This window comes from Odontesthes bonariensis, chromosome 23 (genome assembly GCF_027942865.1).
Source record: "Odontesthes bonariensis isolate fOdoBon6 chromosome 23, fOdoBon6.hap1, whole genome shotgun sequence".
NCBI classification, from domain to species: Eukaryota; Metazoa; Chordata; class Actinopteri; order Atheriniformes; family Atherinopsidae; genus Odontesthes; species Odontesthes bonariensis.
Genome location: NC_134528.1, coordinates 25,227,197 through 25,248,956, shown reverse-complemented (window position 1 = coordinate 25,248,956; position 21,760 = coordinate 25,227,197). Strand labels below are relative to the sequence as shown.

Below are 21,760 nucleotides of genomic sequence, written 5' to 3'. Positions count from 1 at the left end.
TCCCAGGACAGACCACGGTTTCAGCTACAACCCCTGCTGAATTTTCTTCTTGAGTCAAACACGGATCCCCAGCCCACTTCCTACGAAGGCCCCATCTGTAGGTGATAACCCTGACATGTGTGACCCCAAAGTTGTTTGTGCATGTTTCCCAAAGGCAAACAAAGATGTAAGTAGACATTGTGCGCATGTGTATAAATTACATTAATTATCTATGTATTAGACACATGAATTTGATGAAGTTTTGATTTCAAGAAGCATAAAAATGGTGAAATATTTTCCTGGTGACTGTGCTGCATAACGAGAAGTAGGCTTTTAGGGATAAGACTCTGAAGAGACATGAGCTTAAACGGCTTATTTTTCTACACTTAGAGGTTGCTTAGTGACAGAATAAGATAATGCTTTCTCAAAACCAGCTTTAAGAGGAAAGCTTCTTTTGTGAAGTGTTGGATCAAGAATACAGAGCTTGAAATTAGCCTAAGAGGCCTCCTTTAAAGTCCTTTTCTTCTAATTTATAAGCCTAGGTCGCCTCCTTAATATGCTGCCTGCAAGTGTGTGTGGCTTTCAGTCACACCGCATGCTAAAACGGTCCAAGTAGCAAACATATAGTCAACGTTGACACTGGAAACTGAGATACAGCACTAATGTTCACACCTCTGTTTATGCATTACACTTCAGCGTTGCTGCGTCTTTTTTTTTTTTTCTACAAATGGCCTATAATAAGTATCTAACACACCATAGAGAGTTTCCTGTTTGAAAATCACAGGAAAGTAATTCAGCTTAGTTGTATTCTGACAACAGACATGTAGTACATGTGAAAACTATCTCAAGGCTGATATGGTGCAGACTGCATCTACATAGTTTTTAATCTTAGTTTTTTAATCTGCCTTCAAGAATTCTTTTTGAGGAAGTCACACTTCAGCATTTGAGGCTTGTCCGCCCATCTACCTCTGAGCCTGCCATCCACAGGATTTAAGCAGAGTAGACAAAACCAGACCAAAGAAAGAGTCTGCCTGTCACACTTGTGACTCTGTCAGTTCTGAGGAAAGAAATGTCTTTCTCCCGGTCAGGACAATGGTGTCTAGTTGTGCTCACCCATTTCTGCTTCCCTGAGAACCACAGGGTTTTAGAGTTAAAGGTGTAGTGTTGCCAGGCGGTTTCATTGAAAGAAGGTTTTTTTTCCAAAGACTAAGACATTTTTTGTTTCTTGATGCTGATTTATGTTCTGTCGACACACAGCAAATGAATGCAGAAAATGCGTAGAAAAAGAGGATGAACAGTTCTGAAACCGAAGGGGAGACTGAACCATGGAGAGGGGTAGAGAAGTAAATGGAATGAGGGCTTGTTGGCATGGTGATGAACTGACTGATGTGTTTTTTTGTTTTTTGTCCACCCAAAGAGGAAGAAATTCTAAAACTATGATTGCTGCCTTTATATGTAGCTTCATGAAAGGCTTTGAATAATCTTTTAGTCCTCGTTTTGATGCCATACATATCCATTTGTGTCGTTCAGCTTAAACGTAAAAATGTTACATCATTTAGTTTAATTGGTTTGGTACCAAACTAAAAGAGGCAACAGGGAAGAATTAAAAAGTTCCTGCATTCATGTAACATCCATTGTACTTGTTACCCTTTCCTTGTGTCCTGCCTGGATCTACTATGTTGCTTGGAGAATCAACCTCTAGTGTTTTTTTTCCCTGCAAAATATTTAAAGGATTAATCAGTTTTTAAAATTTTGTTTTGATAGTCATCAACTTGCCCTTTGAACCCAATTATCATCAGGCTGTTGTCAGTTTTCAGACACAGCTGCATTGTAGCTTTTACAAATTATACAGACCCTGAGTACTGCAGTGTTTGTGTCTCAAATCTGCAAATACGCTTCTATTGTGTCAGATCAAAATGGGAAAAATGAGAGATTCACACTTGAAAACAGTGGATTGCATCACCCTGATTGGCCTCTCTGGATGGTGATCCAGTAAATGAAAATATGGACACAGTTAGACACACAGGATTCCACCACTTGGTGGCTGGGCTCAGCTTCAGAGACGTGATGGGGAGCTTAGACATCCAACAACACCTGAGAAGAGCCACTGCGTCTTTACACTGAAAGAGCAAGCTGAGTTGGTTTGTGCATCTGATTTGGATATCTCCTCCGTGGCTTTCATTCTGGGCATGGCAAACTGCGAGGAGGCCCAGAATTCCCCAGAAAGTTTACCCATCAATAGCTTTGAGATCACCCAGGAAAACCCAGAACACATCATTGGAGAAAGGGACATCTGAAATTCTCTGCTTCGCTTGCTGCCACCGTGGCTCATGGAACATCACTTCAACAGCCTCTCTTCAACAACGGCTTACAAAAAATAGAAAACTCCTGTTTATCATCCTCTGTCACAGGCTAAATATACCAGTTGTTACAAAATAAATAGGTTTCATCTGTTTGTAGATCTCATTTGATTAGTGTGCAACTCGCATTAAAGCTAACGTGCGTTTTCATTATGTCTCCAGGCTGCTGAGGGAGCAATGGATCAGAGCCAAGTACGAAAGAAATGAGTTTGAGTTTATTGAAAAACAGGAACCTTACTCTGCAGGTACGTGCTTTAGGAAACCTTTCTGTTATCATTACATGTGTCATCAGTTTATATGTTCCTCCACATAGCTCTGACATCATCTAAACTGATTAGTTGAACTCGGTCCATCCTCTGATGAAGGAACCTTGTGAAAAGTGCTGATTCTGTCTTCAAGAGCTGTAGCGCTATACTGAAACTTCACCCACAAGAGCCTGGATTATGTTAAGAATTGATTTGACTACAGACCTGAAAGTAGGAAAAACCAACCTCAAGCATTTTACGTCTATGAAATAAAGGAATACAAAGTAAGACCGCATGAAGGAGTCTTTTCATTAATATTTAGTAATGGTTTGCGCATTGAAAGGCTCAGCTTGAATACCGTAAGAATAGTTGTACAGTTCACTGCATTACACACAATCGTAGGTGTTTTGTGATTTTTGGTAGATAAAACTGTAGCTTGGTTCATGTTAGCACTAAGATTGAAAACAGGCTAAACTAGCGATAGTGGCTAAAAGGTAACAAAATGCACCCAAGCTCATCTCTAAGTGAACTGATCAGCTCATTGTTTAATGCATTCCTGGTTGCCTGTAAAGCTCACGTCAAGCTAATAGCTAATGTCAAGACTCCAAATCCATGTGCCCAGGCAGAAAACAGTCCTCAGCCAGGTTAGCTGTTCTCTACTGCTTCCACTTTTTATGCAAAGCTTTAAAATTGAAATTAGACTAACTGGGTCACGGTTGTATCTTCATAATCATTAGACAAATAAAAGCTTCTCATTTAACTCATCTTGAAATAGAGTATTTTTATTGCCAATCCATTTTATTTTGCCTATCTTGAGAGAAAAAATTTAAAAATGTCACGTTAATGCATGATATAAAGTGGCATGACAGACTTCAGAGATCTCAGCTCTTAAAAACAGCCCATCTATTTCTAACGCCTCCCAAATTTGTTCAGACACCGAAAGGAAGTTCTCTGTACTGTCTGGATCTGCATTCAGATCGTGACGCTTCACTGTATGACAGATGAGGCTTGACGACGTGAGTTAGTTCTGAGTACGCTCCTAGTCTGTGGATCCAAAACAAAAGTAGCTACAGGTTAGCTGTCATAACTCCCACTGCGTTGGTGCGCATTGGTTATTTTTCCTAAGTATACAGGTTTGGGCATTGTACCAAATATTAATGTCATGAATCGCTGTAAAACCCGAGTGTAATTGTAATGCTTGTGTCTTTATATGTCTTAAACTGTATACAGCCGTGTTGTGTTTTTGTTCCAGTAGATTTGCTTGTCCAGCTTAAAAAAAAAAAGAATTGTGTTGCAGTAAGAAAAGCTTGTTCCAATGATGGTGTAGCATTTCTTTGATGATTCTTATTTTGCACTTTCTTATTTCTAATGATTGTATTTATTTACATCATGATATGATTGTCCAGACCACTGTCTTAGGTCACATAGAATTAAGATTTAATCATGAACTGATAGATTGATAGAAATCATAGAAATTGCTATTTCTAACAAAGAACTTAGTTTACTTGTAGGTACGGATTTATTCTGAATCCTTATCGCTAGCCATAGGATAACTGGGTGCTCACAAGCAAAGCCTTCGGCATTGGCTGCCAGTCTAAGAAGAAAAAAAAAAAAAAATTCTATTTTACATTTGTGAGAAAAGAAAAAAAAAAATGCACAGATCCATGCATTTTTCATTTACATCAGGGAGTTGGCTGATCTGTTATCATGTCAGATTTTTTTTGTTTACCCTTCAATAAGCAGAACCTTGAAAACTCCTTGAACAAACATCTCCCAGTGGGTGCCCGGCAGCAGAAATTCAATTACCCCCGAAACATCCATTGACGTCTTTCAAACGTTCATTTAGATCCTTCTTTTCCTAAGTGGTTTCGTATACGTTTGCTGTTAAAAGCATATTCAAGCAATGACATTGTAATTGTCACTGCTGGAGAGTGGAACTTCCATTAAAACAGTGATGGCATTTGGGGGGGTGTGTGTGTGTGTGTGTGTGTGTGTGTGTGTGTGTGTGTGTGTGTGTGTGTGTGCGTGTGTGCGTGTGTGTGCATGTGTGTGTGTGTGTGTGTGGAAGCTGCTAGTACTTTACTTGTATGGGCCCATGCATGAATGTGTCTAAGTATACATTTCACATCTTAGAGAAGATGGTCTTCTCTGATTGGCTTTCAGTGACCTCACCCTTTTTATTGATACAATGAAGAACGATGCACACACACACACAGTGTAAATGTACGAGTCAGTTACGGTCAGTTCTCTATTTGAGCATTTCTGCTCACTTCATCAGTCACCGTGAGGAACATGGCATGTGAATAACGTGTGTGTGTTTGTGTGGGGGCTGAGATCAGCTATAGGCAGTAACCTGGCCTCCACTGTAGCCACTATTGATCGGGTGTGCAAAGGACAGGAGAAGAAAGGGTGTATGGGGAAGGAGGTGAGGGTGGGGACAAGGAGGGCTATTGATCAATGAGGTAATGCCTGTGTAGGTGAATGTTTCCAGTCAGAAAGTCACAGACACAAGAGTACAGATGGCGCAGAGAGGATTACATGATAGAGGAGAGCAAATCGGCGACGTACAGAACAAGAGAGCAGCAGAGTAAATGAAATGAGCGAGTATGAAAACACCTCATGTGACATTTGATTGTGATTCAAGATAAACGTCACATGAGGTAAACAAGTTGTGGTGTTGATGTCTGTGATTACGGATCATAAAGAGACTAACAGAATTTAACCTCAAAGCTCCACCACTTCCATATTCTTCACATTATTTTGATATCAGCAGCTTATTTTGGAATGCTCAGAGAATGAACACAGAACCTGTGTTGTTTTGTTCGTAGACCTCAAATCAGTCAGTGTAATTATTACAGTGCAAGTAGAGATGGGATTGTGAAATTATAGTTGCAGTCCCTTTATACTACGCACATACACACTGACGAGGTTGTATATGAATGACTAAATTATCAAGTCAGAAAAACAAGGCCATTGATACAGGTACATGGTACAGTACTGACCTTGTTTAATTTGCCCACTGCAGAGCCTTCTTGTCCTGGTCCATGTTTGTGATGTGTGCAGTGAGGATTTTTCCATTGCTTCCCTCTTTCGGTTTACAGGAACTTGGCCAGGAAGTTGAGCCTTCTTTAGTTCAGTGGACCTGCCCAACACCAAACGGCAGCTAGCTAATGAACACAGTGGAGCAGTTAGCCAAATACAGAATGGCTTGAGTAATTCTGCTAACCTGCTTTATAGTTTTTGCATGTGCCATATGTAGTTTAAGGCAAAGATGGATGTACCTGCTAGGTCTGAAATGTTAAGCCGGTGAAGAAGCAACTTCAGGTCATCTCTGCCTCAAATAGACTCTCATTCAAAAAGCATCAGTTTCTCTCATGAAGCTCCTTATGATGTTGTCCCTGTAATTCACTCCTTCTGGTCAGCGTGTTGATGGTGACTGTCAAACCGATTTATACTGAAACAGATATGAGAACTCGTAGAAGCTATTTTTTGTCCAATCAGATCTCAACATCACTCTGAGGCTCCACCTCTTGTACAAATATGGTCACTTCTGGTTCCAAAAGAGAAAAAGATGGCAACGGCTAACGATCAAACCTGAGGCTTTAGAACAGCAGTTCACAAACCAATGAGGACGTCATTTTGACTACATTCTAACATGAAACAGTATTTTCTGTCTTACATTCTGCAGAGTACTGGTAGTTGGCCATAGGGGTGCAGTTACTCTTGCAGGCTTTTTGTATTCTTTATTTTAGATGTGGGCCCCGCCAACACACTTGCGGCGTCCGGTAGGGTAACATGAGGGCTAACGTGGGTACCCAACTGTAGCCTGGCTAATTTCATGATGGCCCTTGGATGGGCGTCAGATTTCTGCCTGTACACAATTTAAAAAATAATAATAATTTCATTCATGATCAACAAAATCCCAATAAGTGGATGGGTCATTTACAAACCTGAAGGTGAGCAAATTAAATTCTAAGAGAACTGTTAACAGCTCGATCAATCTAGATATAGCTATCGATTCAGATATATATGAGTGTGTGTGTCTGTGTTTGTATACTTATTTCCATTTAACATGCTCTTTTTCAAGAGGATGATTTAGGGTTAGGGTTATGAGTGAAAAGGCATCTCTTCTCTGATCTTTTTAGAAGAATCTTATTATGGTCTCTGACTCATCAGTGCTTCAGTTTGCTGCTGCCTGACATGAAATGCCTGAAATGTTGCCAAGAGGGAGCGGTTAGTTTTAATTCTTTCTTGTCACTCTGACAACAAAGGCGTTCTTACCTTTCTTTGCAACAGATGTAGCGCGTCGCATTGGAGGTCCTATCTTACCTAAGCCAGTGAAACCGGCTCTAACCAGTCTTTCCAATATGCCTGCATTCTGGCCTTTTAATTTTTAGTTGGCTCCGAGTCCGATGCTGCCTTTGAAAGGCTCTGAACATATCTTGGCACTCCTATTCAGATTTTTTGTTTATTTATTAATTTGTAGTTAATTTATTTTTGCTGAAATTGAGCAACCGCCAAAAATGCATTTCTTAAAACTGAGCAACAGAACCGACCCTGACACACTTCCTGAAGAAGTGTGTGGAAAAACCTTTCAAACTCATTACGTCCCGCTACACTCCTCCATATAGTCATCAATGGCACAGACCCATTTATGGTATTTTTTTTTTTTTTTTATTCAAATTTTTAGTAATGGAGTTTGAGTTTGTTTGACAATTACCACATAATAAAACATCTGAATTTAAAAGAGTCACTTCCTCACATTCAAGCCACAGAAATGGATGCAGATTAAGCGGACCTCAGAATCTGACAGAAAAGAAAGATAACGGAGAAAAGAGGGCAGTGTGGGCGATTTCCTGAAATAGACCGAAGAAGCCTTCGCAGGCTAAGTATAGTGCTGCTAGTCATGACGGCATACCCTGAAAAGGGGATGTTTGATGTACACAAACATGTGCTGACTCATGCTACAATTCCTGCTAAATTCTCCCCTCCCTTGTTTGTTTCTTCTTGGTCTTCTGTATTTTCTCTCTTCCTCTTTGTGTTGATGAGATTTCAAACGATCTTTCTTTTCAGCCCCAAATTGAGTGTATCATCCTACACCAACCGGTCACAGTATCTCACCATTCTTCAGTTTGATCTCTGTTCTCCCTACCACACGCTGTTTTTTTTGTACTTTTTTGTCTCTCAGGGTACCGAGAGGGGTTTCTATGGAAACGGGGAAGAGACAACGGTCAGTTCCTGAGTCGAAAGTTTGTCCTGTCAGAGAGGGAGGGAGCACTCAAATATTTCAACAAGCAGGATGTAAGCAAGATGATAGAGCTGGTTTCTGCGAGTTTACAGGAGCAGGATTTTAATGCTTTCAAAAGCCAATGTTCTCTACAATGCTCTAAGTTCTATTCTGCTTCCATTAAGGCCAGGGATCCCAAGGCAATGATGAAAATTGAAACCCTCAATGCCACCTTTCAACCGGCCAAAATTGGCAATCCCTGCGGCCTGCAGATCACCTACCTGAAAGACAACAGCACAAGGAACATTTTTGTCTACCACAGTGACGCTAAGGTACACTGCCACACCCACCTGTATAGTGCATGTGTAGTAAGTCCAACTAATTATTCTAATTTGCTCCATGTCAGGTCTTAGATCAAACTAGCACAGAGCATCAAAGGTAGCATACACATTGTCTGCTTTAGTAAACGAACTCGGACAAGAAAATGTTCATTAATGTCCATTTTTTTCCCCCCATAACCACAGATGTAAACTTTCAGAAGCGTCAGCAGACACAGTCCAATCAGAAGATACCTGTTTAACAGCACATACAGTCATGTCATGTGTTGCTTTGAGTCTTGGACTGTTACTCTAAGGGCAAAGTTCTGGCTTTTAGCTTGGATTTGATCATGTTTCATCATAGTATCCAAAAGTCTTCCTGCCTCCGCTTTCTTCTTGTGTAACAGTAACTGAGAGTTGCTGTGATGATTCACATAACGCACAATATTTGACTGATCCCAAATATGGAAATGCCAAAGTAACACAAAGATTTTCTTTGGACAGTTTTTGGAAAATGTTTTGGTGGACAGTGTTCTAAGCCGGTGCAATTAAGTGCTTGGACATTTTCAGCATTCATGAATGTATAAGCAATTAATAATAATGCATCTATGTGCTGAATTTATAAAGATGTATTAATTTCTACCACTTTTTTTGCGTACCCTCTGTGTCTCAGTTGGAATTTTAGGCTGCTGAGACTCATATTTTTCTGCTTCATCTTTAGAATTTCCGATTAGAATAAAAGCAGAGAGAGATTTAATCAGAACTGAGAATATTAAAGAGGAAAAAAGAGGCAGATACTAATAGAGATTCAGTGAAGTGAAGGAAAGCAAGAGAGACAGGGTGAGGGGAGCACTGCCCCCTCTGCTGGCTGAACAGCGTTACTGACAACTGTGACAGGGAGGTTCACCGGGTTCAGTCAGTGTCGCTGTCACTCCTGTCTGTGGTGGAGTTATCAGCAGCAGCCACACAGCACAGAGGCTGTTGACTGCAGCTTACCGTGTGTAAAATATGCCATCGCTGGCAAAGGAAAGAGGACATTAAAATCTCAAAAGTCCAGCAGAACGTGTTGCCACTGAGAGAGTTTGTTTTTCCACAGGAGATGGTCGACTGGTTCAACGCTATCAGAGCAGCCAGGTTCCACTACCTGCAGGTGGCCTTCCCCGGAGCAAGTGATGAAGAGGTGAACCCCGCTATCTAGCTTGCCTTTAAACAATAATTATAAAATTGCATTTTTCTTTGTGCATTTCCAAAGCAGTACTTGAAAGCAAGAAACTACGCAAATTTCAAAGTTGCTGTAAAACAGAAATCTCATTCATCGTGGAGTGTCGATCCTTAAGCCTGCAATTTCAATCCAACTGTACCTACTAGAAGAAATGTACTTTTCATTTTTCATGCACACGTTTATCGTTACATGGATATCTTTTTCTGCTCTCCAGTTGGTGCCAAAACTGACACGAAACTTTATGAAAGAGGGCTTCATGGAGAAAACTGGTCCAAAGGTTTGTGTTGTTCTTGCTGGATACCAGCACCTGTCTGAAGTGAAAGAAGCATTGATAGGCCGATAAATACTTGGTTCCACCCCAGTTTCAGTGCTCTACCGGTTCAAATCTGACCAAACTGTCTTTGGATAGACTAACCTTGTAAAAAATATCTTGTACTTGTACCATTGTGTTGCGCCAGCCCAGAATGAGTACTGAACAGTTTTTTACAACCTATCGGCAACACGTTTCCAACACTGCAAACTGTATGTAAGCAGCTTGCTGAAAGTCCCGCTCATGAATTATTAATGGTGATTTTCCAGGCCTTTTTCAAAGGCATAATACAGTTTTGAGATTGCAAGTGTCTTTTTTTCTCTTCTTTCTTATCCTTTAAATATTTCGCTGGTAGTGGTCAGATTAACTTTATTGAGTCTATTAAGTTTATTGTGTTTGAGTGCACAAGCTGTGGTTTGCTGCGTAACGGGTGTACACAACTTAATTTGAGAAGAGGCAGAAAGCTCCAAACTGACACCATTAAGGTGTTGAAAGCAGTGTAAGTGTACACGGGGTTCCTCTGGAAGACTGGGCATCAGCATTAGATCTATAAAGATTTACTATCCTCCTTCTGTCAGTTGAGGTTCAGTTCAAAGAGTTTATCCTCTCTGATGTTTTTCAAAATTTAATCAAGTCAAAATTCACCCCTCTTCTGGAGTGTCAAGGACTCCAAAATGTACTTAAGCAACCAAATGGTGTGAATAGTGTTCAAACCAACCCATAGATATTGAACAATAAAAAAAAAAAATTTTAGGTTAATTTTGTTACAAGTTATCATGAAAAACAACCATGCATCACTTCATATTTTTCATAAAACCTGCAGAGCTGTTAAAATGTGAAATGCAAAGACTAAATTTGCCTTTAATTTCTCTTGATAATTTTTTTTTTTTCATCCCTCTTCTGCTCCAGCACACAGAGGGCTTCAAGAAGAGGTGGTTTACCATGGATGACAGGCGGCTCATGTATTTCAAGGACCCTCTGGTAAGAAGAGACTTGATTCCTTCTGACCTTTGATTTGATTTGTTGAACTCAGTTTGTTGGCGTGTCTGTCCGTCTCCCAGGACGCCTACGCCCGAGGTGAGGTGTTCATTGGCAGCAAAGAGAACAGCTACACCGTCCTGGCCGGGCTGCCCCCGTCCACACAGGGCTGCCACTGGAACCACGGCATCACTATCATCACACCAGACAGGAAGTTCCTATTTGCCTGCGAGACTGAGGCCGAGCAACGCGATTGGATAGCCGCTTTCCAGAGAGTCATCAACAGGCCAATGAGGCCGCAGGAATATGCAGGTTATTCATGATCCTGGAGCATTTGCTGTGTGGAATTTCATGAATTCTTATCTAACTTTATCTAAATTCTAAAGCTAACATAAACAAAAAAAGGGCTGTTTCAAATTTCCAGTGTTTATTAGGAGCTACAACTCAATGGTGGGAAAGTATCTTTCCACAACACAAAACCATTTAATTCGAAAGCAAACTTAAGTGGCTATCTTAATAATTGTATTTGTATGTCCAAAATTAAAGTGTTAATATGCCTGTAATAAGTTTAAGAAATATACAGCAAAATGACAATAGAAGTATCACATTGTGAACAGTTTACAGGTTGAAAATGAAGCGTTCTGATGTAAACCTTGTAGATGTATTTGGGGACGAGGGGGTATGAATTGAATTACATGGCAACATGAGAATGCATTCCCCATGACCGCGCCTCATTTTACTTGTTTGTCTCTACAGTTGAGGCCCATTTTAAACATAAGCCTTGAAGCCCGCAGGAAGTGGCAACTCAACTGGACTGGCCCAGTCTCAGTGAGATCAGAGACAGTCCCTGCAACATGTGAGAAGAGACCATGGTGGGCGTCGATGGGTTTGGGGTCAGAAGGGGGTTTTGGAACATCCCGAGATAAGAAAAGACGAAGACAACAAAGAGGAAGCCAGGGGGATTCCAGTCTATGTGTAGAGAACTGCAAGGACCCCCATAGTGTGATCCAAGGACTAAGTAGATGATGTCATCCCTATTGCGCCTACCAAACTTGTGCTGTACATTATCATACCAGACCCCCCCTCTCTTTTCCTCAGCCATGTGGACCCTTCCCTTGCAACAAGATCCCCTCTTCCCTGAATTTTGTCTTGTGAATGGTTCATTCTGCCTGTAATTTACTGTAATTATGTAATCTAGAGTCATTTCACTGGTTGCTTAACAAAGACGATGCATTGTTCATTTATTGAATGTACAGTTTTGATGACAGTGGCTTACCCTGCGTGTGGAATTGTGATGTTTTCATTGAGGACGCTGTGAAGTTTGAACCTCCGGCACTTAAAACCCTGGTAAACCTGAATCTACAAAGTGCTGTTAACAACAAATATGCATACAGATCTCACACAAACTCTCAGTGAACACCGCCGCTGTTAACATAGCTGGGGCAGGCTGATCTGCATCCAGGCAGGGTTCTTTTCAAACCTCAGTCTTACAGCTGTTCTCTTATTTATTTGTACTGTTGAACATACCGAGTCGCCGTAGACGTAATTATTGCTGCTTTCGAGGATTGTAATGTGACAGGATTGTAATTTATAAAACACTTTGATTTACTTTTTTGCATCTTGTTTTGAAGACACATTGTCATGTTAGTCCTTACATCATAGTGAGAGTTGTTTCATTGATGATGATGACGTCAATACAGATGAATCTGAAATCACGGCAGTGTTTGGATTATTCTCAGTGTTCACTCCTCTCTGTCTTCTGTAGGACTACACTCACTTTTCATCCCAGCATCCCACCTACTGTCACATTCTGATCCCACTGATGCTAAATCCTGATTGTTGAATGAAAAACAAACAAAGTCAAACCAAAAGTAGCTGTTTAAGCATGATTGACTGACCGATAGTCACAGGTTTTTGGGGCCTTTAAAACAATTTAAACATGATGCCATCAACATAAGCATAATGCAAGATGCTGTTGAATTACCATTCAGACAGGCATACGGTTATGAAAATGAACTTTACTCCAGCAGATGGAGCACTTCCATTAAATGAGAAAAGGTGAGATTTAAACCCAGTAAGAGGACATCATCCTTTAACTAGAAAGAAGCGGCCGAAGCCAATTAAAAAATATTTTTTACAGACTGACTGCAAATATAAGGAATAGTTAGATATTTTGGTAGTGCTGCCACTGTCCCTCTCTCTTCCATTAGAAGAGTACTCTACTGATTATTATTATCATGCTGCTATAATGTCACAATAACAACAAATGTAAAAGCGTCAGAGATCTTGTAGTACAACCATTCAACACATCTGTGTCTTCTCTAAAGCTGCTCAATCCTGTGGCTGTGGCCTGTCCCCGCTGAGGTCCACCCCGGACAGGGGGCCACTCTGTCACATGACCCACACACATTCATATAGCTAAACAAAGAACAAGCAAAGTAAATAAAAATGATGAAAAGACAAAACGCTCATCCCAGCTAGTGTTTCTACAAAATGCTAGCCTTAAGCAGAGATAAGAGACGGAGTGGGTTCAAGAGCTTCTGCTTTCAAACGCCATCTCCCAAATGTCTTACATTTTCACTCACATAGACTTCAGTCCCACCTGACACTGACTTGGGAGACATTATAAAAAAAAAGGCTTTATGCTCCCAAAATCCATTAAATAGATGCTAGCCAGAGGCAGTTAGCTTAGCTTTAAATAAGGGCCGAGAGCATGGAAAAGAAGTAGCTTGGGTGCTAACACATGTGTAACAAATCATATTTGTTTACAACCAATGGGCATTATTCTATGACAAGCCATTTTAACATTTAAAAGCTAAGTTTGATTATCCAGAATTAACAGTGTAGATATCAACAATGTCTTTCTGACAAGTCGTGATTACATTTTGAATAGTTGGATTTTTCATTCAAGATATCTGTAACGTAATTGTGACTGGTCGAAACAAAATATAGAGATATCTGTAATTCAGTTGTGCCTAGGCAAAACTGAATATATCCACAACTACATTCTTGCTAAGACAAATGACGTCACTTTTGCCATTCATGTGTATGGGGTTTGTGATTACAAATATCTACAATTTAGTTGTAGATATCCGCTACGTTATTACAGATATCTGAAGCTGAATTACGACAATTAGAATTCCAGTTTGAGATATCAACAATGTCATTTCGCCCAGTCAAAACATAATTTAAGATCTTTAATTGAGGTAAATTAAAGATATCTGTAACTGGAATTATGACTAGTCAAAATGACGTTGTAGATATCTCAAACTGGAATTACTACTCGTCGTAATTCAGTTACAGATATCCGTAATTACGTAGCGGATATCTGCAACTGAATTGTAGATATCTGTATTGACAAACCCCATACACATGAATGGCAAAAGTGACGTCATTTGTCCTAGCAAGAATGTAGTTGCGGATATCTGAAATGTTCTTTTTGACTAGGCAAAACTGAATTACAGATATCTGCAACACATATCCAGTCTGGCTTTTAAATGTTAAAATCCTTGCCATATTATTCACAGTTTCTAATAGCTGACCGTGATCACAACCACTGGCTGAATGCATCAGACTTGTCCTATTCCTAACCTTGTCATGACGGTCTCCAATAAAGCTTTTTTGAACAGAATACACATTCCTATTATCTCCAAGCGCCACTTTCTCAACACAGTTGAATCCCAGAGACTCGCTTGTTTTCTATTACGGCAGATTGTGCCCATTGGTGTCCTGTCTAATCCCAAATCAGTAAAGAGGGGGAAAAAAATCATAGTGATTCCAACATTAACAATGACTTTTATTTCACTGCAGACAGTATGGACTAAAGATATCTCATGCTGTGTCTGTTTCATTTGTGAGCATACATCCATTTTTGCATTTTTTGCCTTGCAACACATTCCAAAAGAGAGCTGGGACAGTAAAGCTTTTACTGCTTTGTAATGTAACTTAAAAGATATTCTGGCATTGAGGCTACCAAACTGATAAAGCATTTTAGCTGTTGCAGTATTTTGTCCCGTTCTTCCTGCAAACATGTCGGCAGCAGTAAAGGGTTTCCATTGCATTTTTCGTTTCAAAATTCTCCACACATTCTCCCCTTGGGGTCAGGTCAGGACTGCAGGCAGACCCGTGCGAAACCGATGTACCTGGGAAAGATGTCGTCTTGAAGGCAGCGTCACTGATATGACCCCAAACCCATCACAGAGCCTGGCTTTTGGACTTGTTGCTGACAACAGTCTGGATGATCCTCTTCGTTTTTGGTCCTGAGCAGAGTGTCCATTTCTTCCGATAAAGAGCTAGAGTACTGATTGGTCTAAAAACAATACATGTTTCCAATGTGTGATGGTCCACCCTAGATGCCTCCGAGCCCAGAGAAGTTGATCCTGAACCTGGACAAGGTTAACGTAAGGCTACAGTAAATGTTTAGAGGGTATTTGTGAATGTAACTCCATATTATGGTTCTCGGCATCGATCTAATGCCAATGTGGTTATATCAGCTATAGATGAATGCAGTGATGAAAGATCCAGCTTCGGCTTGCCCCCTTGACCAAAACACACTAAAAGTCCTCCATAGTCCTTAAATTGTTTGATATTCTGCACCATAGAGGGAGACATATGAAAATCCCCGCTAATATTTGAGTTACATTGTTTTTAAACATTTCAGTCACTTTCTCACAAACTTGAGATTCTTTGCCCTTTTTGCTCCTCAAAGACGCAACCTTTCACGGACACTGCTTTGTACTGACTCATGATGACAATCACATGTTTAAAATAAAGTAATTGTATTTATTAATTTACCTCATTACAAGCTCTAAATTTGCACGGGTCTGGAGGCATACAGACTCCAACAGACGTGTTGGAGACAGATCAATACTATCTGCAAGCACATTCATGTCAAAGTAAATGTGAGAATTACTGAGGTTTATTGGGTTTACTTTTTTTTAATTCAATTCTCCTACCGTTGCAATTTGGGTTTGTAAAAAAGAGCTGGGATGTGTTTAGTTCACCCCAGGAAAAAAACTGTGAACTGTGTGACTGCTGGCGTAAATGTCACATGATGATATCGCCAGTCTTGACACAAACTTCCGCACACGGGCTCCACGGTTACGGACATATGGCTAAATCAATGTTTAGCAGTCTGGCTGTCTTGTTGTCGTTGGCAACTGGGTTGTCATGGTAAACTGCTCAGACAGAGAGCCACTGAGCTGCAGCCGCCAGGTTGGACCCACACAGGAAGTGTTTAAAATGGGTGGGACATTGGCACAGCAGTCACAGTGTAATTCCTGAAGATAATATTATAGCCACTGGAACATGTAGCAAATGTCTATTAATGATGAAGCTGCCATTTAATTACCCGATAGTTTGGCCTGGATGTAAGAACTGTAACCCTAACTTGGGTTAATGGCTGTTTTCATTAAAATGTTTTCATAGTGTATTAGATAACCCAGACTGCCTTATTACTACTCAGTTAATGTCAACAACTCAAAGTATTTTCCCTCTGTTATAGGCTAATGAATGGAATTTCTTGTAGCGCCACTGGAAAACCTTGCAAAGCTGTCCCATCCATGTAGTCCTGCTACCGTTTTAACCAGACAGCTGGAGTTTAGACTGTGAAATTAGCTAATCACAGGAAACACGGCAGGAGCAGCAGCTGGACTGGAAACAACCCAGAAAATACAGTATTGCAACGACTGGGGTCCAAGCAAAATGCTAAGCATTTCAAATCAAACCTTATTCATAGATTGTTACAATTCTGGTGAGCAGTGTTTGACCACCAGGGGTTTCAAACCGTGGCATCTGCATCACAGTGGAACATGATTTACTGGCTGTGCCACTGGAGCCACAAAACTCTTCACACGTTGAGGCCACAGCATCACGCGCGCAAAACTTTTTTTTTTTTTAAATTCTGATGGTTTTGTGTGTATTTTCAAATGTTCTGTTGATGTTTGATCAAACATTTGGTGAAATAGAAAACGCCCTGCGTAAAGTACCACCTGCAGTTAGACAGTGAATGTCGCTGTGCACTTATTTGACTTTCATGACATCTGGTATCTAAAGACTGCCTGTACCACTTTCGCTTGTGTTTGAAGACTCCGGACATTCGAAACTAAGTATTGGATGCCCGTGATCTCCGGGTACTCGCGCAGCACTGCATTAAAAACAGACAGGTTTCTGTCCCAAAAATCACTGCATGAGCTCTGAAACCCTTCCACCGTCTGTGAACACAGTACAACGTGCCATCCACAAATGCAGGTTAAAGCTCTATCATGCAAAGAAGAAGCCATACATTATCCAGAACTGCCACCATCTTCTATGAGCCAGAGTTAAAATGGACTTAAATGGATTTAAAATGGACTTTTTCACATTCCACATGGACGCCACATTCCCAAGACAAAAGAGGAACCATCTGGGTTGTTATCAGCGCTCAGTTCAAAGGCCTGCATCTCTGACGGTATTGAGGGGGGATTAGTGTCTATGGAACTGACAACTTGCACATCTGGAATGGCACTTCGCTGCACAAACACGTTAAGTGGACAACAATAAATAAAAGGAAAAAGAAGATCAGATGCAACCGAAGCAACAGGCCTCCTTCAGCTGTGCTACTGACCCCTGATTAAAAAAAGCATGATGAAACTGGTCAGCAGGAACTGACCTATTGGACCAGAACTGGCTCCTGAACCAGTTGTGGTGAAATGCATTCTGTTTACAGGTACACAGTAAAGTTTAAGCAACAGTGAGAAGCAAAATTTAATAGAAACAGTCTCTCAGTGGAAGGGGCCATTCAAGGTGTGCCAATCTTTGCTGCTATATAGATAAAAATTTTAAAAAAAAGGCACAATCTGTTGGTCTAAAGTATGAAACTCTTATGGAAACCAGGCTCACATAATTAAAAAATGCAATACCTTCATTGTGAATCAAAACACATGAACATTCGGAAACTATTTCACTCAGCCAGCTTTTGTGCGGAAAAAGTCCCATAAAACCTCAAACTCCTTGTCTTAAATAGGTGCTACTTTCATATCTAAATTTCCCTGGTGGGAAATTTGGAACATTTTGGAACATTTAATTGGTTTGAAATGTCATTCTGCTCATGCTTTTACTCAAAAAACGGTCGACGTCAAAACAAGAAATGGAATCCTTGTCAATCTTTGATTTTCTTTTCCACATGAAAGAAAGAAAAAAAAAGTAGCGATATATCAACACACAAAGCAGGAGTTGTGGCCAAAAGTTGCCGCATGTATAAACACCTCAAGTCTGAGTTGTGCAGTACTGCATCCAAGGCCACGTATTTGTCCCTTTCAAGGCCTGGTGTGTGTAGTATATATAGGCTGCTCCCAGCCAGAGGGAGGACTGTGCTGAGGTGGCACCAAGGCCAGGCTGTTGATAAGCGGCGTGGCATAAGACCTGCCAGATGAGGGAAAGTATGGGTACTGATACAGACTGGCGGGATAACCAGAAAATGCGCTGTAGAAGCTGGAGCTCTGAAGTTCAGTGTAGTCTGATTGATTGGCAGGAGACGAGGAGGAGGAGGTGGAGGAAGGGCAGGCGCCGGAGCTCAGGGAAGTGTACTGAAGTTGGTGTGACAGAGGAGGAGTAGAGGAGGAGGGTGAGGAGCTGTAGTGACCGGGACTCATCTGCTCAGTTTTAATCTGTGGTCCCTGAGTGCCAACCTCATGCAGCTCTTGGGCTTTTGCTGTGAAGTGCAGGATGCCATCAGTGTGAGCGTGGGCACCGTGTGGGACGAATGAACCAGAGGGGTTGCTGGTTTCCATCGGGGTTAGAAGAGTGGTGCCGTGGCTGTTTGGAGGCAGGTACTGGTCGAACTCATGGACATCGAAGCCATCCATGTTGCAGATGACATCAGTGCTGAGCTCTGAGATGTCCACGTTGCTAAAGTCGATGTTCTGACGGCTGGGAGGATGAGCAGGGCTCTCGTGCTTGCTCCCCAAGTGCAGATCAATTTTAGGGGTAGTAGGAGGAGTCGGAGGACCATGAGGCTGACCTAGAAATCAGAACCAAGATTCAAGGTTGTCTTTTACAATAGACCATAAAAAGAATTAATTTGTAGAAGATGCTCTAATCAGAAATGTATTATAGTTCCATCACCTGGCCTGTTTGAATAGTAATGCTGGTGTGCCCCCCCTGTGGCATTCATTCTGGCCAAGCCAGGTTCTGTCTTACAAAAGCCGTGCTGCTGCTGAACCAGTCTGGGTATGCAGTCCGCTTGGCCCAGTTTGGCACTCTTGCGCCTCCGAGGCTGGTATTTGTAGTCTGGATAGTCTTTCTTGTGCTGCAGCCTCAGCCTCTCAGCCTCCTCCACAAAGGGACGCCTCTCTGTTTCAGAGAGAAGCCTACAGAAGCAGCAAGGAGTTAGTGCATACGGGGACGGAGCTTTAAAAACAGTCAAAAAGTGCCCATTTCAAGGTAGACTGCACGTTGCCAATACTGAAAAAATAGGTTAGAAAAGAATAGAATTTTCACTACTTCTCTGAGTAACATTTCTGGACTGCCATTTTATTAATGCCAGAAGTCCGATTTAGCCAGATAGCAGCTTGGCCAACAGCTGCAGTTTTTTAATGACTCCAGCTTGGCTTTGAATGACAAAGTTAACTTAGACTGATTGTGGTTCTTTTCACTCAGCCACAGATCCATCAGACACAATGGACCGAGATTTCTTTCTGATCTTTACAACCATAAAACACTAGAAATATGCCAGTGCCAGACCTGGGCCATAAGTCCTAAAAGTGGCACAAGGCCCAAACGTGTCTGTTTTTTGAGTAATGGCTAAGAGAAACATTTTTGTTGCTTGCTGCAGTGAAAAGTGTTGTAGCCTTCTGTACATGCAAATCAGACCTCTAGAAAAAAATGGGAAGTTTTCTAAAAATGTGATAAAGACTGGTTTAAACCTTAAACAGACACCTGTCCAAGGAATTGCTTTTCAGTGTCTTCACTGACCAACTTCATTGTACTTTGAAAATATTAACAGGGACAAAAAGACTGACGAGTATAATAAATAATAAATAACAGAATAAACAAGCAATGGTGTCCTGCAAGACTGCACAATCAGCAGATTAACTGGTGGCAGGTGAGGGTGCCAGAATTGGGTATGAAAGGAGCATCCCCCAAAGACAAAAAACAAAACAAAATCACAATGCAATATCGCAAAGAAGTTTAATTTTTCAATATCTACAATGCTAAATATTGGTAAAGACTCAGGGAGTCCAGGCAAATCTCAGTTTGTAAAGGCCAAGGCTGAAACCACTTCCGGGTGACCTTTGTCCCTTCAGCTCATGCAGATGTGATCTATACTACCACATGGCCTTGAAAAAAAACTTTTTTTATTCAACTCAGTCCACCGCAACATCCAGAAATGTGACCTAGGAAGGCTGATGTAACACAACATTAACACGCCTTTATCCCAATTTTCAGAGTGTTAAAACGTGTTTATATTTTCTATATACAATGTAGCTGGTCAGTGAAGATACATGAATTCATTTCTTTGGAATCTTGTCTGTTAAAAATAGGCTCAAACTAATGAACAAATAACAGATTTACATTTTTATTACATATATTAGAACATTCCCCATCTTTCCTGGAAATGAGGCTTGTGAGTACATATGACAGGTCCTTAATTACTGATATTTCAATCTTCTTACACATATCACTGCAGAGAAGAATTAGTGTTTTAAGCGCATTTTACAAGATTAATTGGTTCCATGTTAGTGTCAAACTATTTAGTTGTAGTTATGCTAAGTTTAGTGTTCATTGCAGCCGGTCTACAGCTGCTCTCTAGGCTCTACTCACCGCCACAGTTTGCCCAACGTCTTGCTGAGCTCTGCGTTGTGCAGGTGGGGATACTGGTCCGCCAGCTTCCTCCGCGCCGCCTGCGCCCAAACCATGAACGCGTTCATTGGCCGTTTCACATGCGGTTTGTTCTTCGGCCCTCGCTCCCCATGACTCGGCACGGGCACCAGAGACCAGTCGTAACCTTTCAGCACCTGCGACACCGCGTCACGGATGCAGGCGGGGAACCGCTCGTCCTCTGGGCAGCTCTCCGGTTTGCGCGTAATCCCCGGTGGGCTCGCTGCCCCGTGCGCGTCGAACCCAGCAGGAGACGTCGGGCACTCCGAGTCCGATCCGTGTTGTGTAATGGAGACGTCGCTGCCCGCTGGACTGCACGGATGATCACTTAATGACCTATTCTTCTCGGTCATGTTTGGTGCTGGAGTGGAAAGACTTTGATATGACCAAAGTTTCCGAAGATCCCTCCAAATGCGCAAAGGCGCACAGCTCTGTCTGTATCACCACGAAAACAAGTGAAATACTTGTACTGAAGACTTCTTGGATTGGACTTGCCATTCCCTCTCACATCATCCTCCACAGCCTAACTGAACCACTTTAACATTTCAACTCTTATTCAGACGTGATTCTCTCCACCCCTCATGTCCTACTGGCTTTTTCAACGATTGGGTTCCTCCTAGTTTCAGAAAACAAGGCAGGAGGAGGCAGAAAACTGTCACAAATGAATAGAGTGGGGATTTTAGGAAGAGGTTTGGAAAATTCTTACAAGGTTATACGGTGTTTAAAATCGGGGTATTGCTTTTGGTGGAAAAGTATTTTCCTTTCAGTTTTTTTTTCATTATCAATTGCTGGATTGATGAAAAGATTGGAATCAGTATTGCTACGTATTCACACACACACAACATCAAATATATTTTAATGAACAAGCAAAGGTCTCAAACCACCCCTCAACTCAAAACAGGGCAGAAACAGAGTTTGTAGAATTCTAACGCACTTGACAGTCACTATTTGTTATGAGCACCTTTATTCTTCACCACAGCCTGAACTCTCTTAGACATGCTTTCTTGTCATTCCTTTAAGTAGTCTCCAGGAATAGTTCTCCAAGCTTCTTGAAGGACATTCCAATGCTGTTCTTTGGATGTTGGCTGCCTTTTTTCCGTTCTCTGTCAAGATGATCATTGCTTCATGATGTTGAGGTCCGGGCTCTGGGGAGGAATCATCACTCCATAAGATGTTGAAGCTGATTTTCAGTCCACTTCTTTTACATACCTCAGCCATAGCTCCATATCTCAATACCAAGAAGCCAGTGGATGTAGCCTACATT

At 41.3% G+C, this 21,760-nt stretch overlaps 2 protein-coding genes and 1 long non-coding RNA gene across 4 annotated transcripts in view; 1 reads left to right on the top strand and 2 right to left on the bottom strand.

Annotated features, from left to right (window-relative positions):
• The window catches only part of LOC142373546 (uncharacterized), a 50,245-nt gene extending 44,222 nt beyond the window's left edge, over window positions 1-6,023 (bottom strand). Inside the window, exons 1-2 of the long non-coding RNA XR_012768518.1 lie at window positions 5,866-6,023; window positions 5,587-5,751 (exon numbers count right to left, since the gene is read on the bottom strand). This is a non-coding gene — a long non-coding RNA (uncharacterized LOC142373546). The remainder of the gene's footprint in view (window positions 1-5,586; window positions 5,752-5,865) is intronic.
• The window catches only part of LOC142373541 (arf-GAP with dual PH domain-containing protein 1-like), a 31,838-nt gene extending 19,485 nt beyond the window's left edge, over window positions 1-12,353 (top strand). Inside the window, exons 1-9 of one of the 2 annotated variants that reach the window (XM_075456850.1) lie at window positions 8-166; window positions 2,502-2,584; window positions 7,773-7,885; window positions 7,997-8,143; window positions 9,225-9,308; window positions 9,565-9,627; window positions 10,570-10,641; window positions 10,722-10,950; window positions 11,395-12,353. In XM_075456850.1, the coding sequence (XP_075312965.1) occupies window positions 165-166; window positions 2,502-2,584; window positions 7,773-7,885; window positions 7,997-8,143; window positions 9,225-9,308; window positions 9,565-9,627; window positions 10,570-10,641; window positions 10,722-10,950; window positions 11,395-11,423 (822 nt within the window). In that variant the 5' untranslated portion in view covers window positions 8-164 and the 3' untranslated portion in view covers window positions 11,424-12,353. Of the gene's footprint in view, window positions 1-7; window positions 167-2,501; window positions 2,585-7,772; window positions 7,886-7,996; window positions 8,144-9,224; window positions 9,309-9,564; window positions 9,628-10,569; window positions 10,642-10,721; window positions 10,951-11,394 lie in introns of those variants that run through there. The other variant, XM_075456849.1, reaches the window with a different exon arrangement.
• Window positions 12,354-17,358: 5,005 nt separating this feature from the next.
• On the bottom strand, window positions 17,359-21,019 carry sox8a (SRY-box transcription factor 8a). The gene is made up of 3 exons (XM_075456848.1): window positions 20,440-21,019; window positions 18,742-18,986; window positions 17,359-18,637 (listed from the first exon to the last, which is right to left on the bottom strand). Exons 1-3 carry the CDS (start codon window positions 20,847-20,849, stop codon window positions 17,934-17,936), a joined length of 1,359 nt encoding a protein of 452 aa, XP_075312963.1. The 5' UTR covers window positions 20,850-21,019; the 3' UTR covers window positions 17,359-17,933.
• Between the last annotated feature and the right edge of the window lie 741 nt (window positions 21,020-21,760).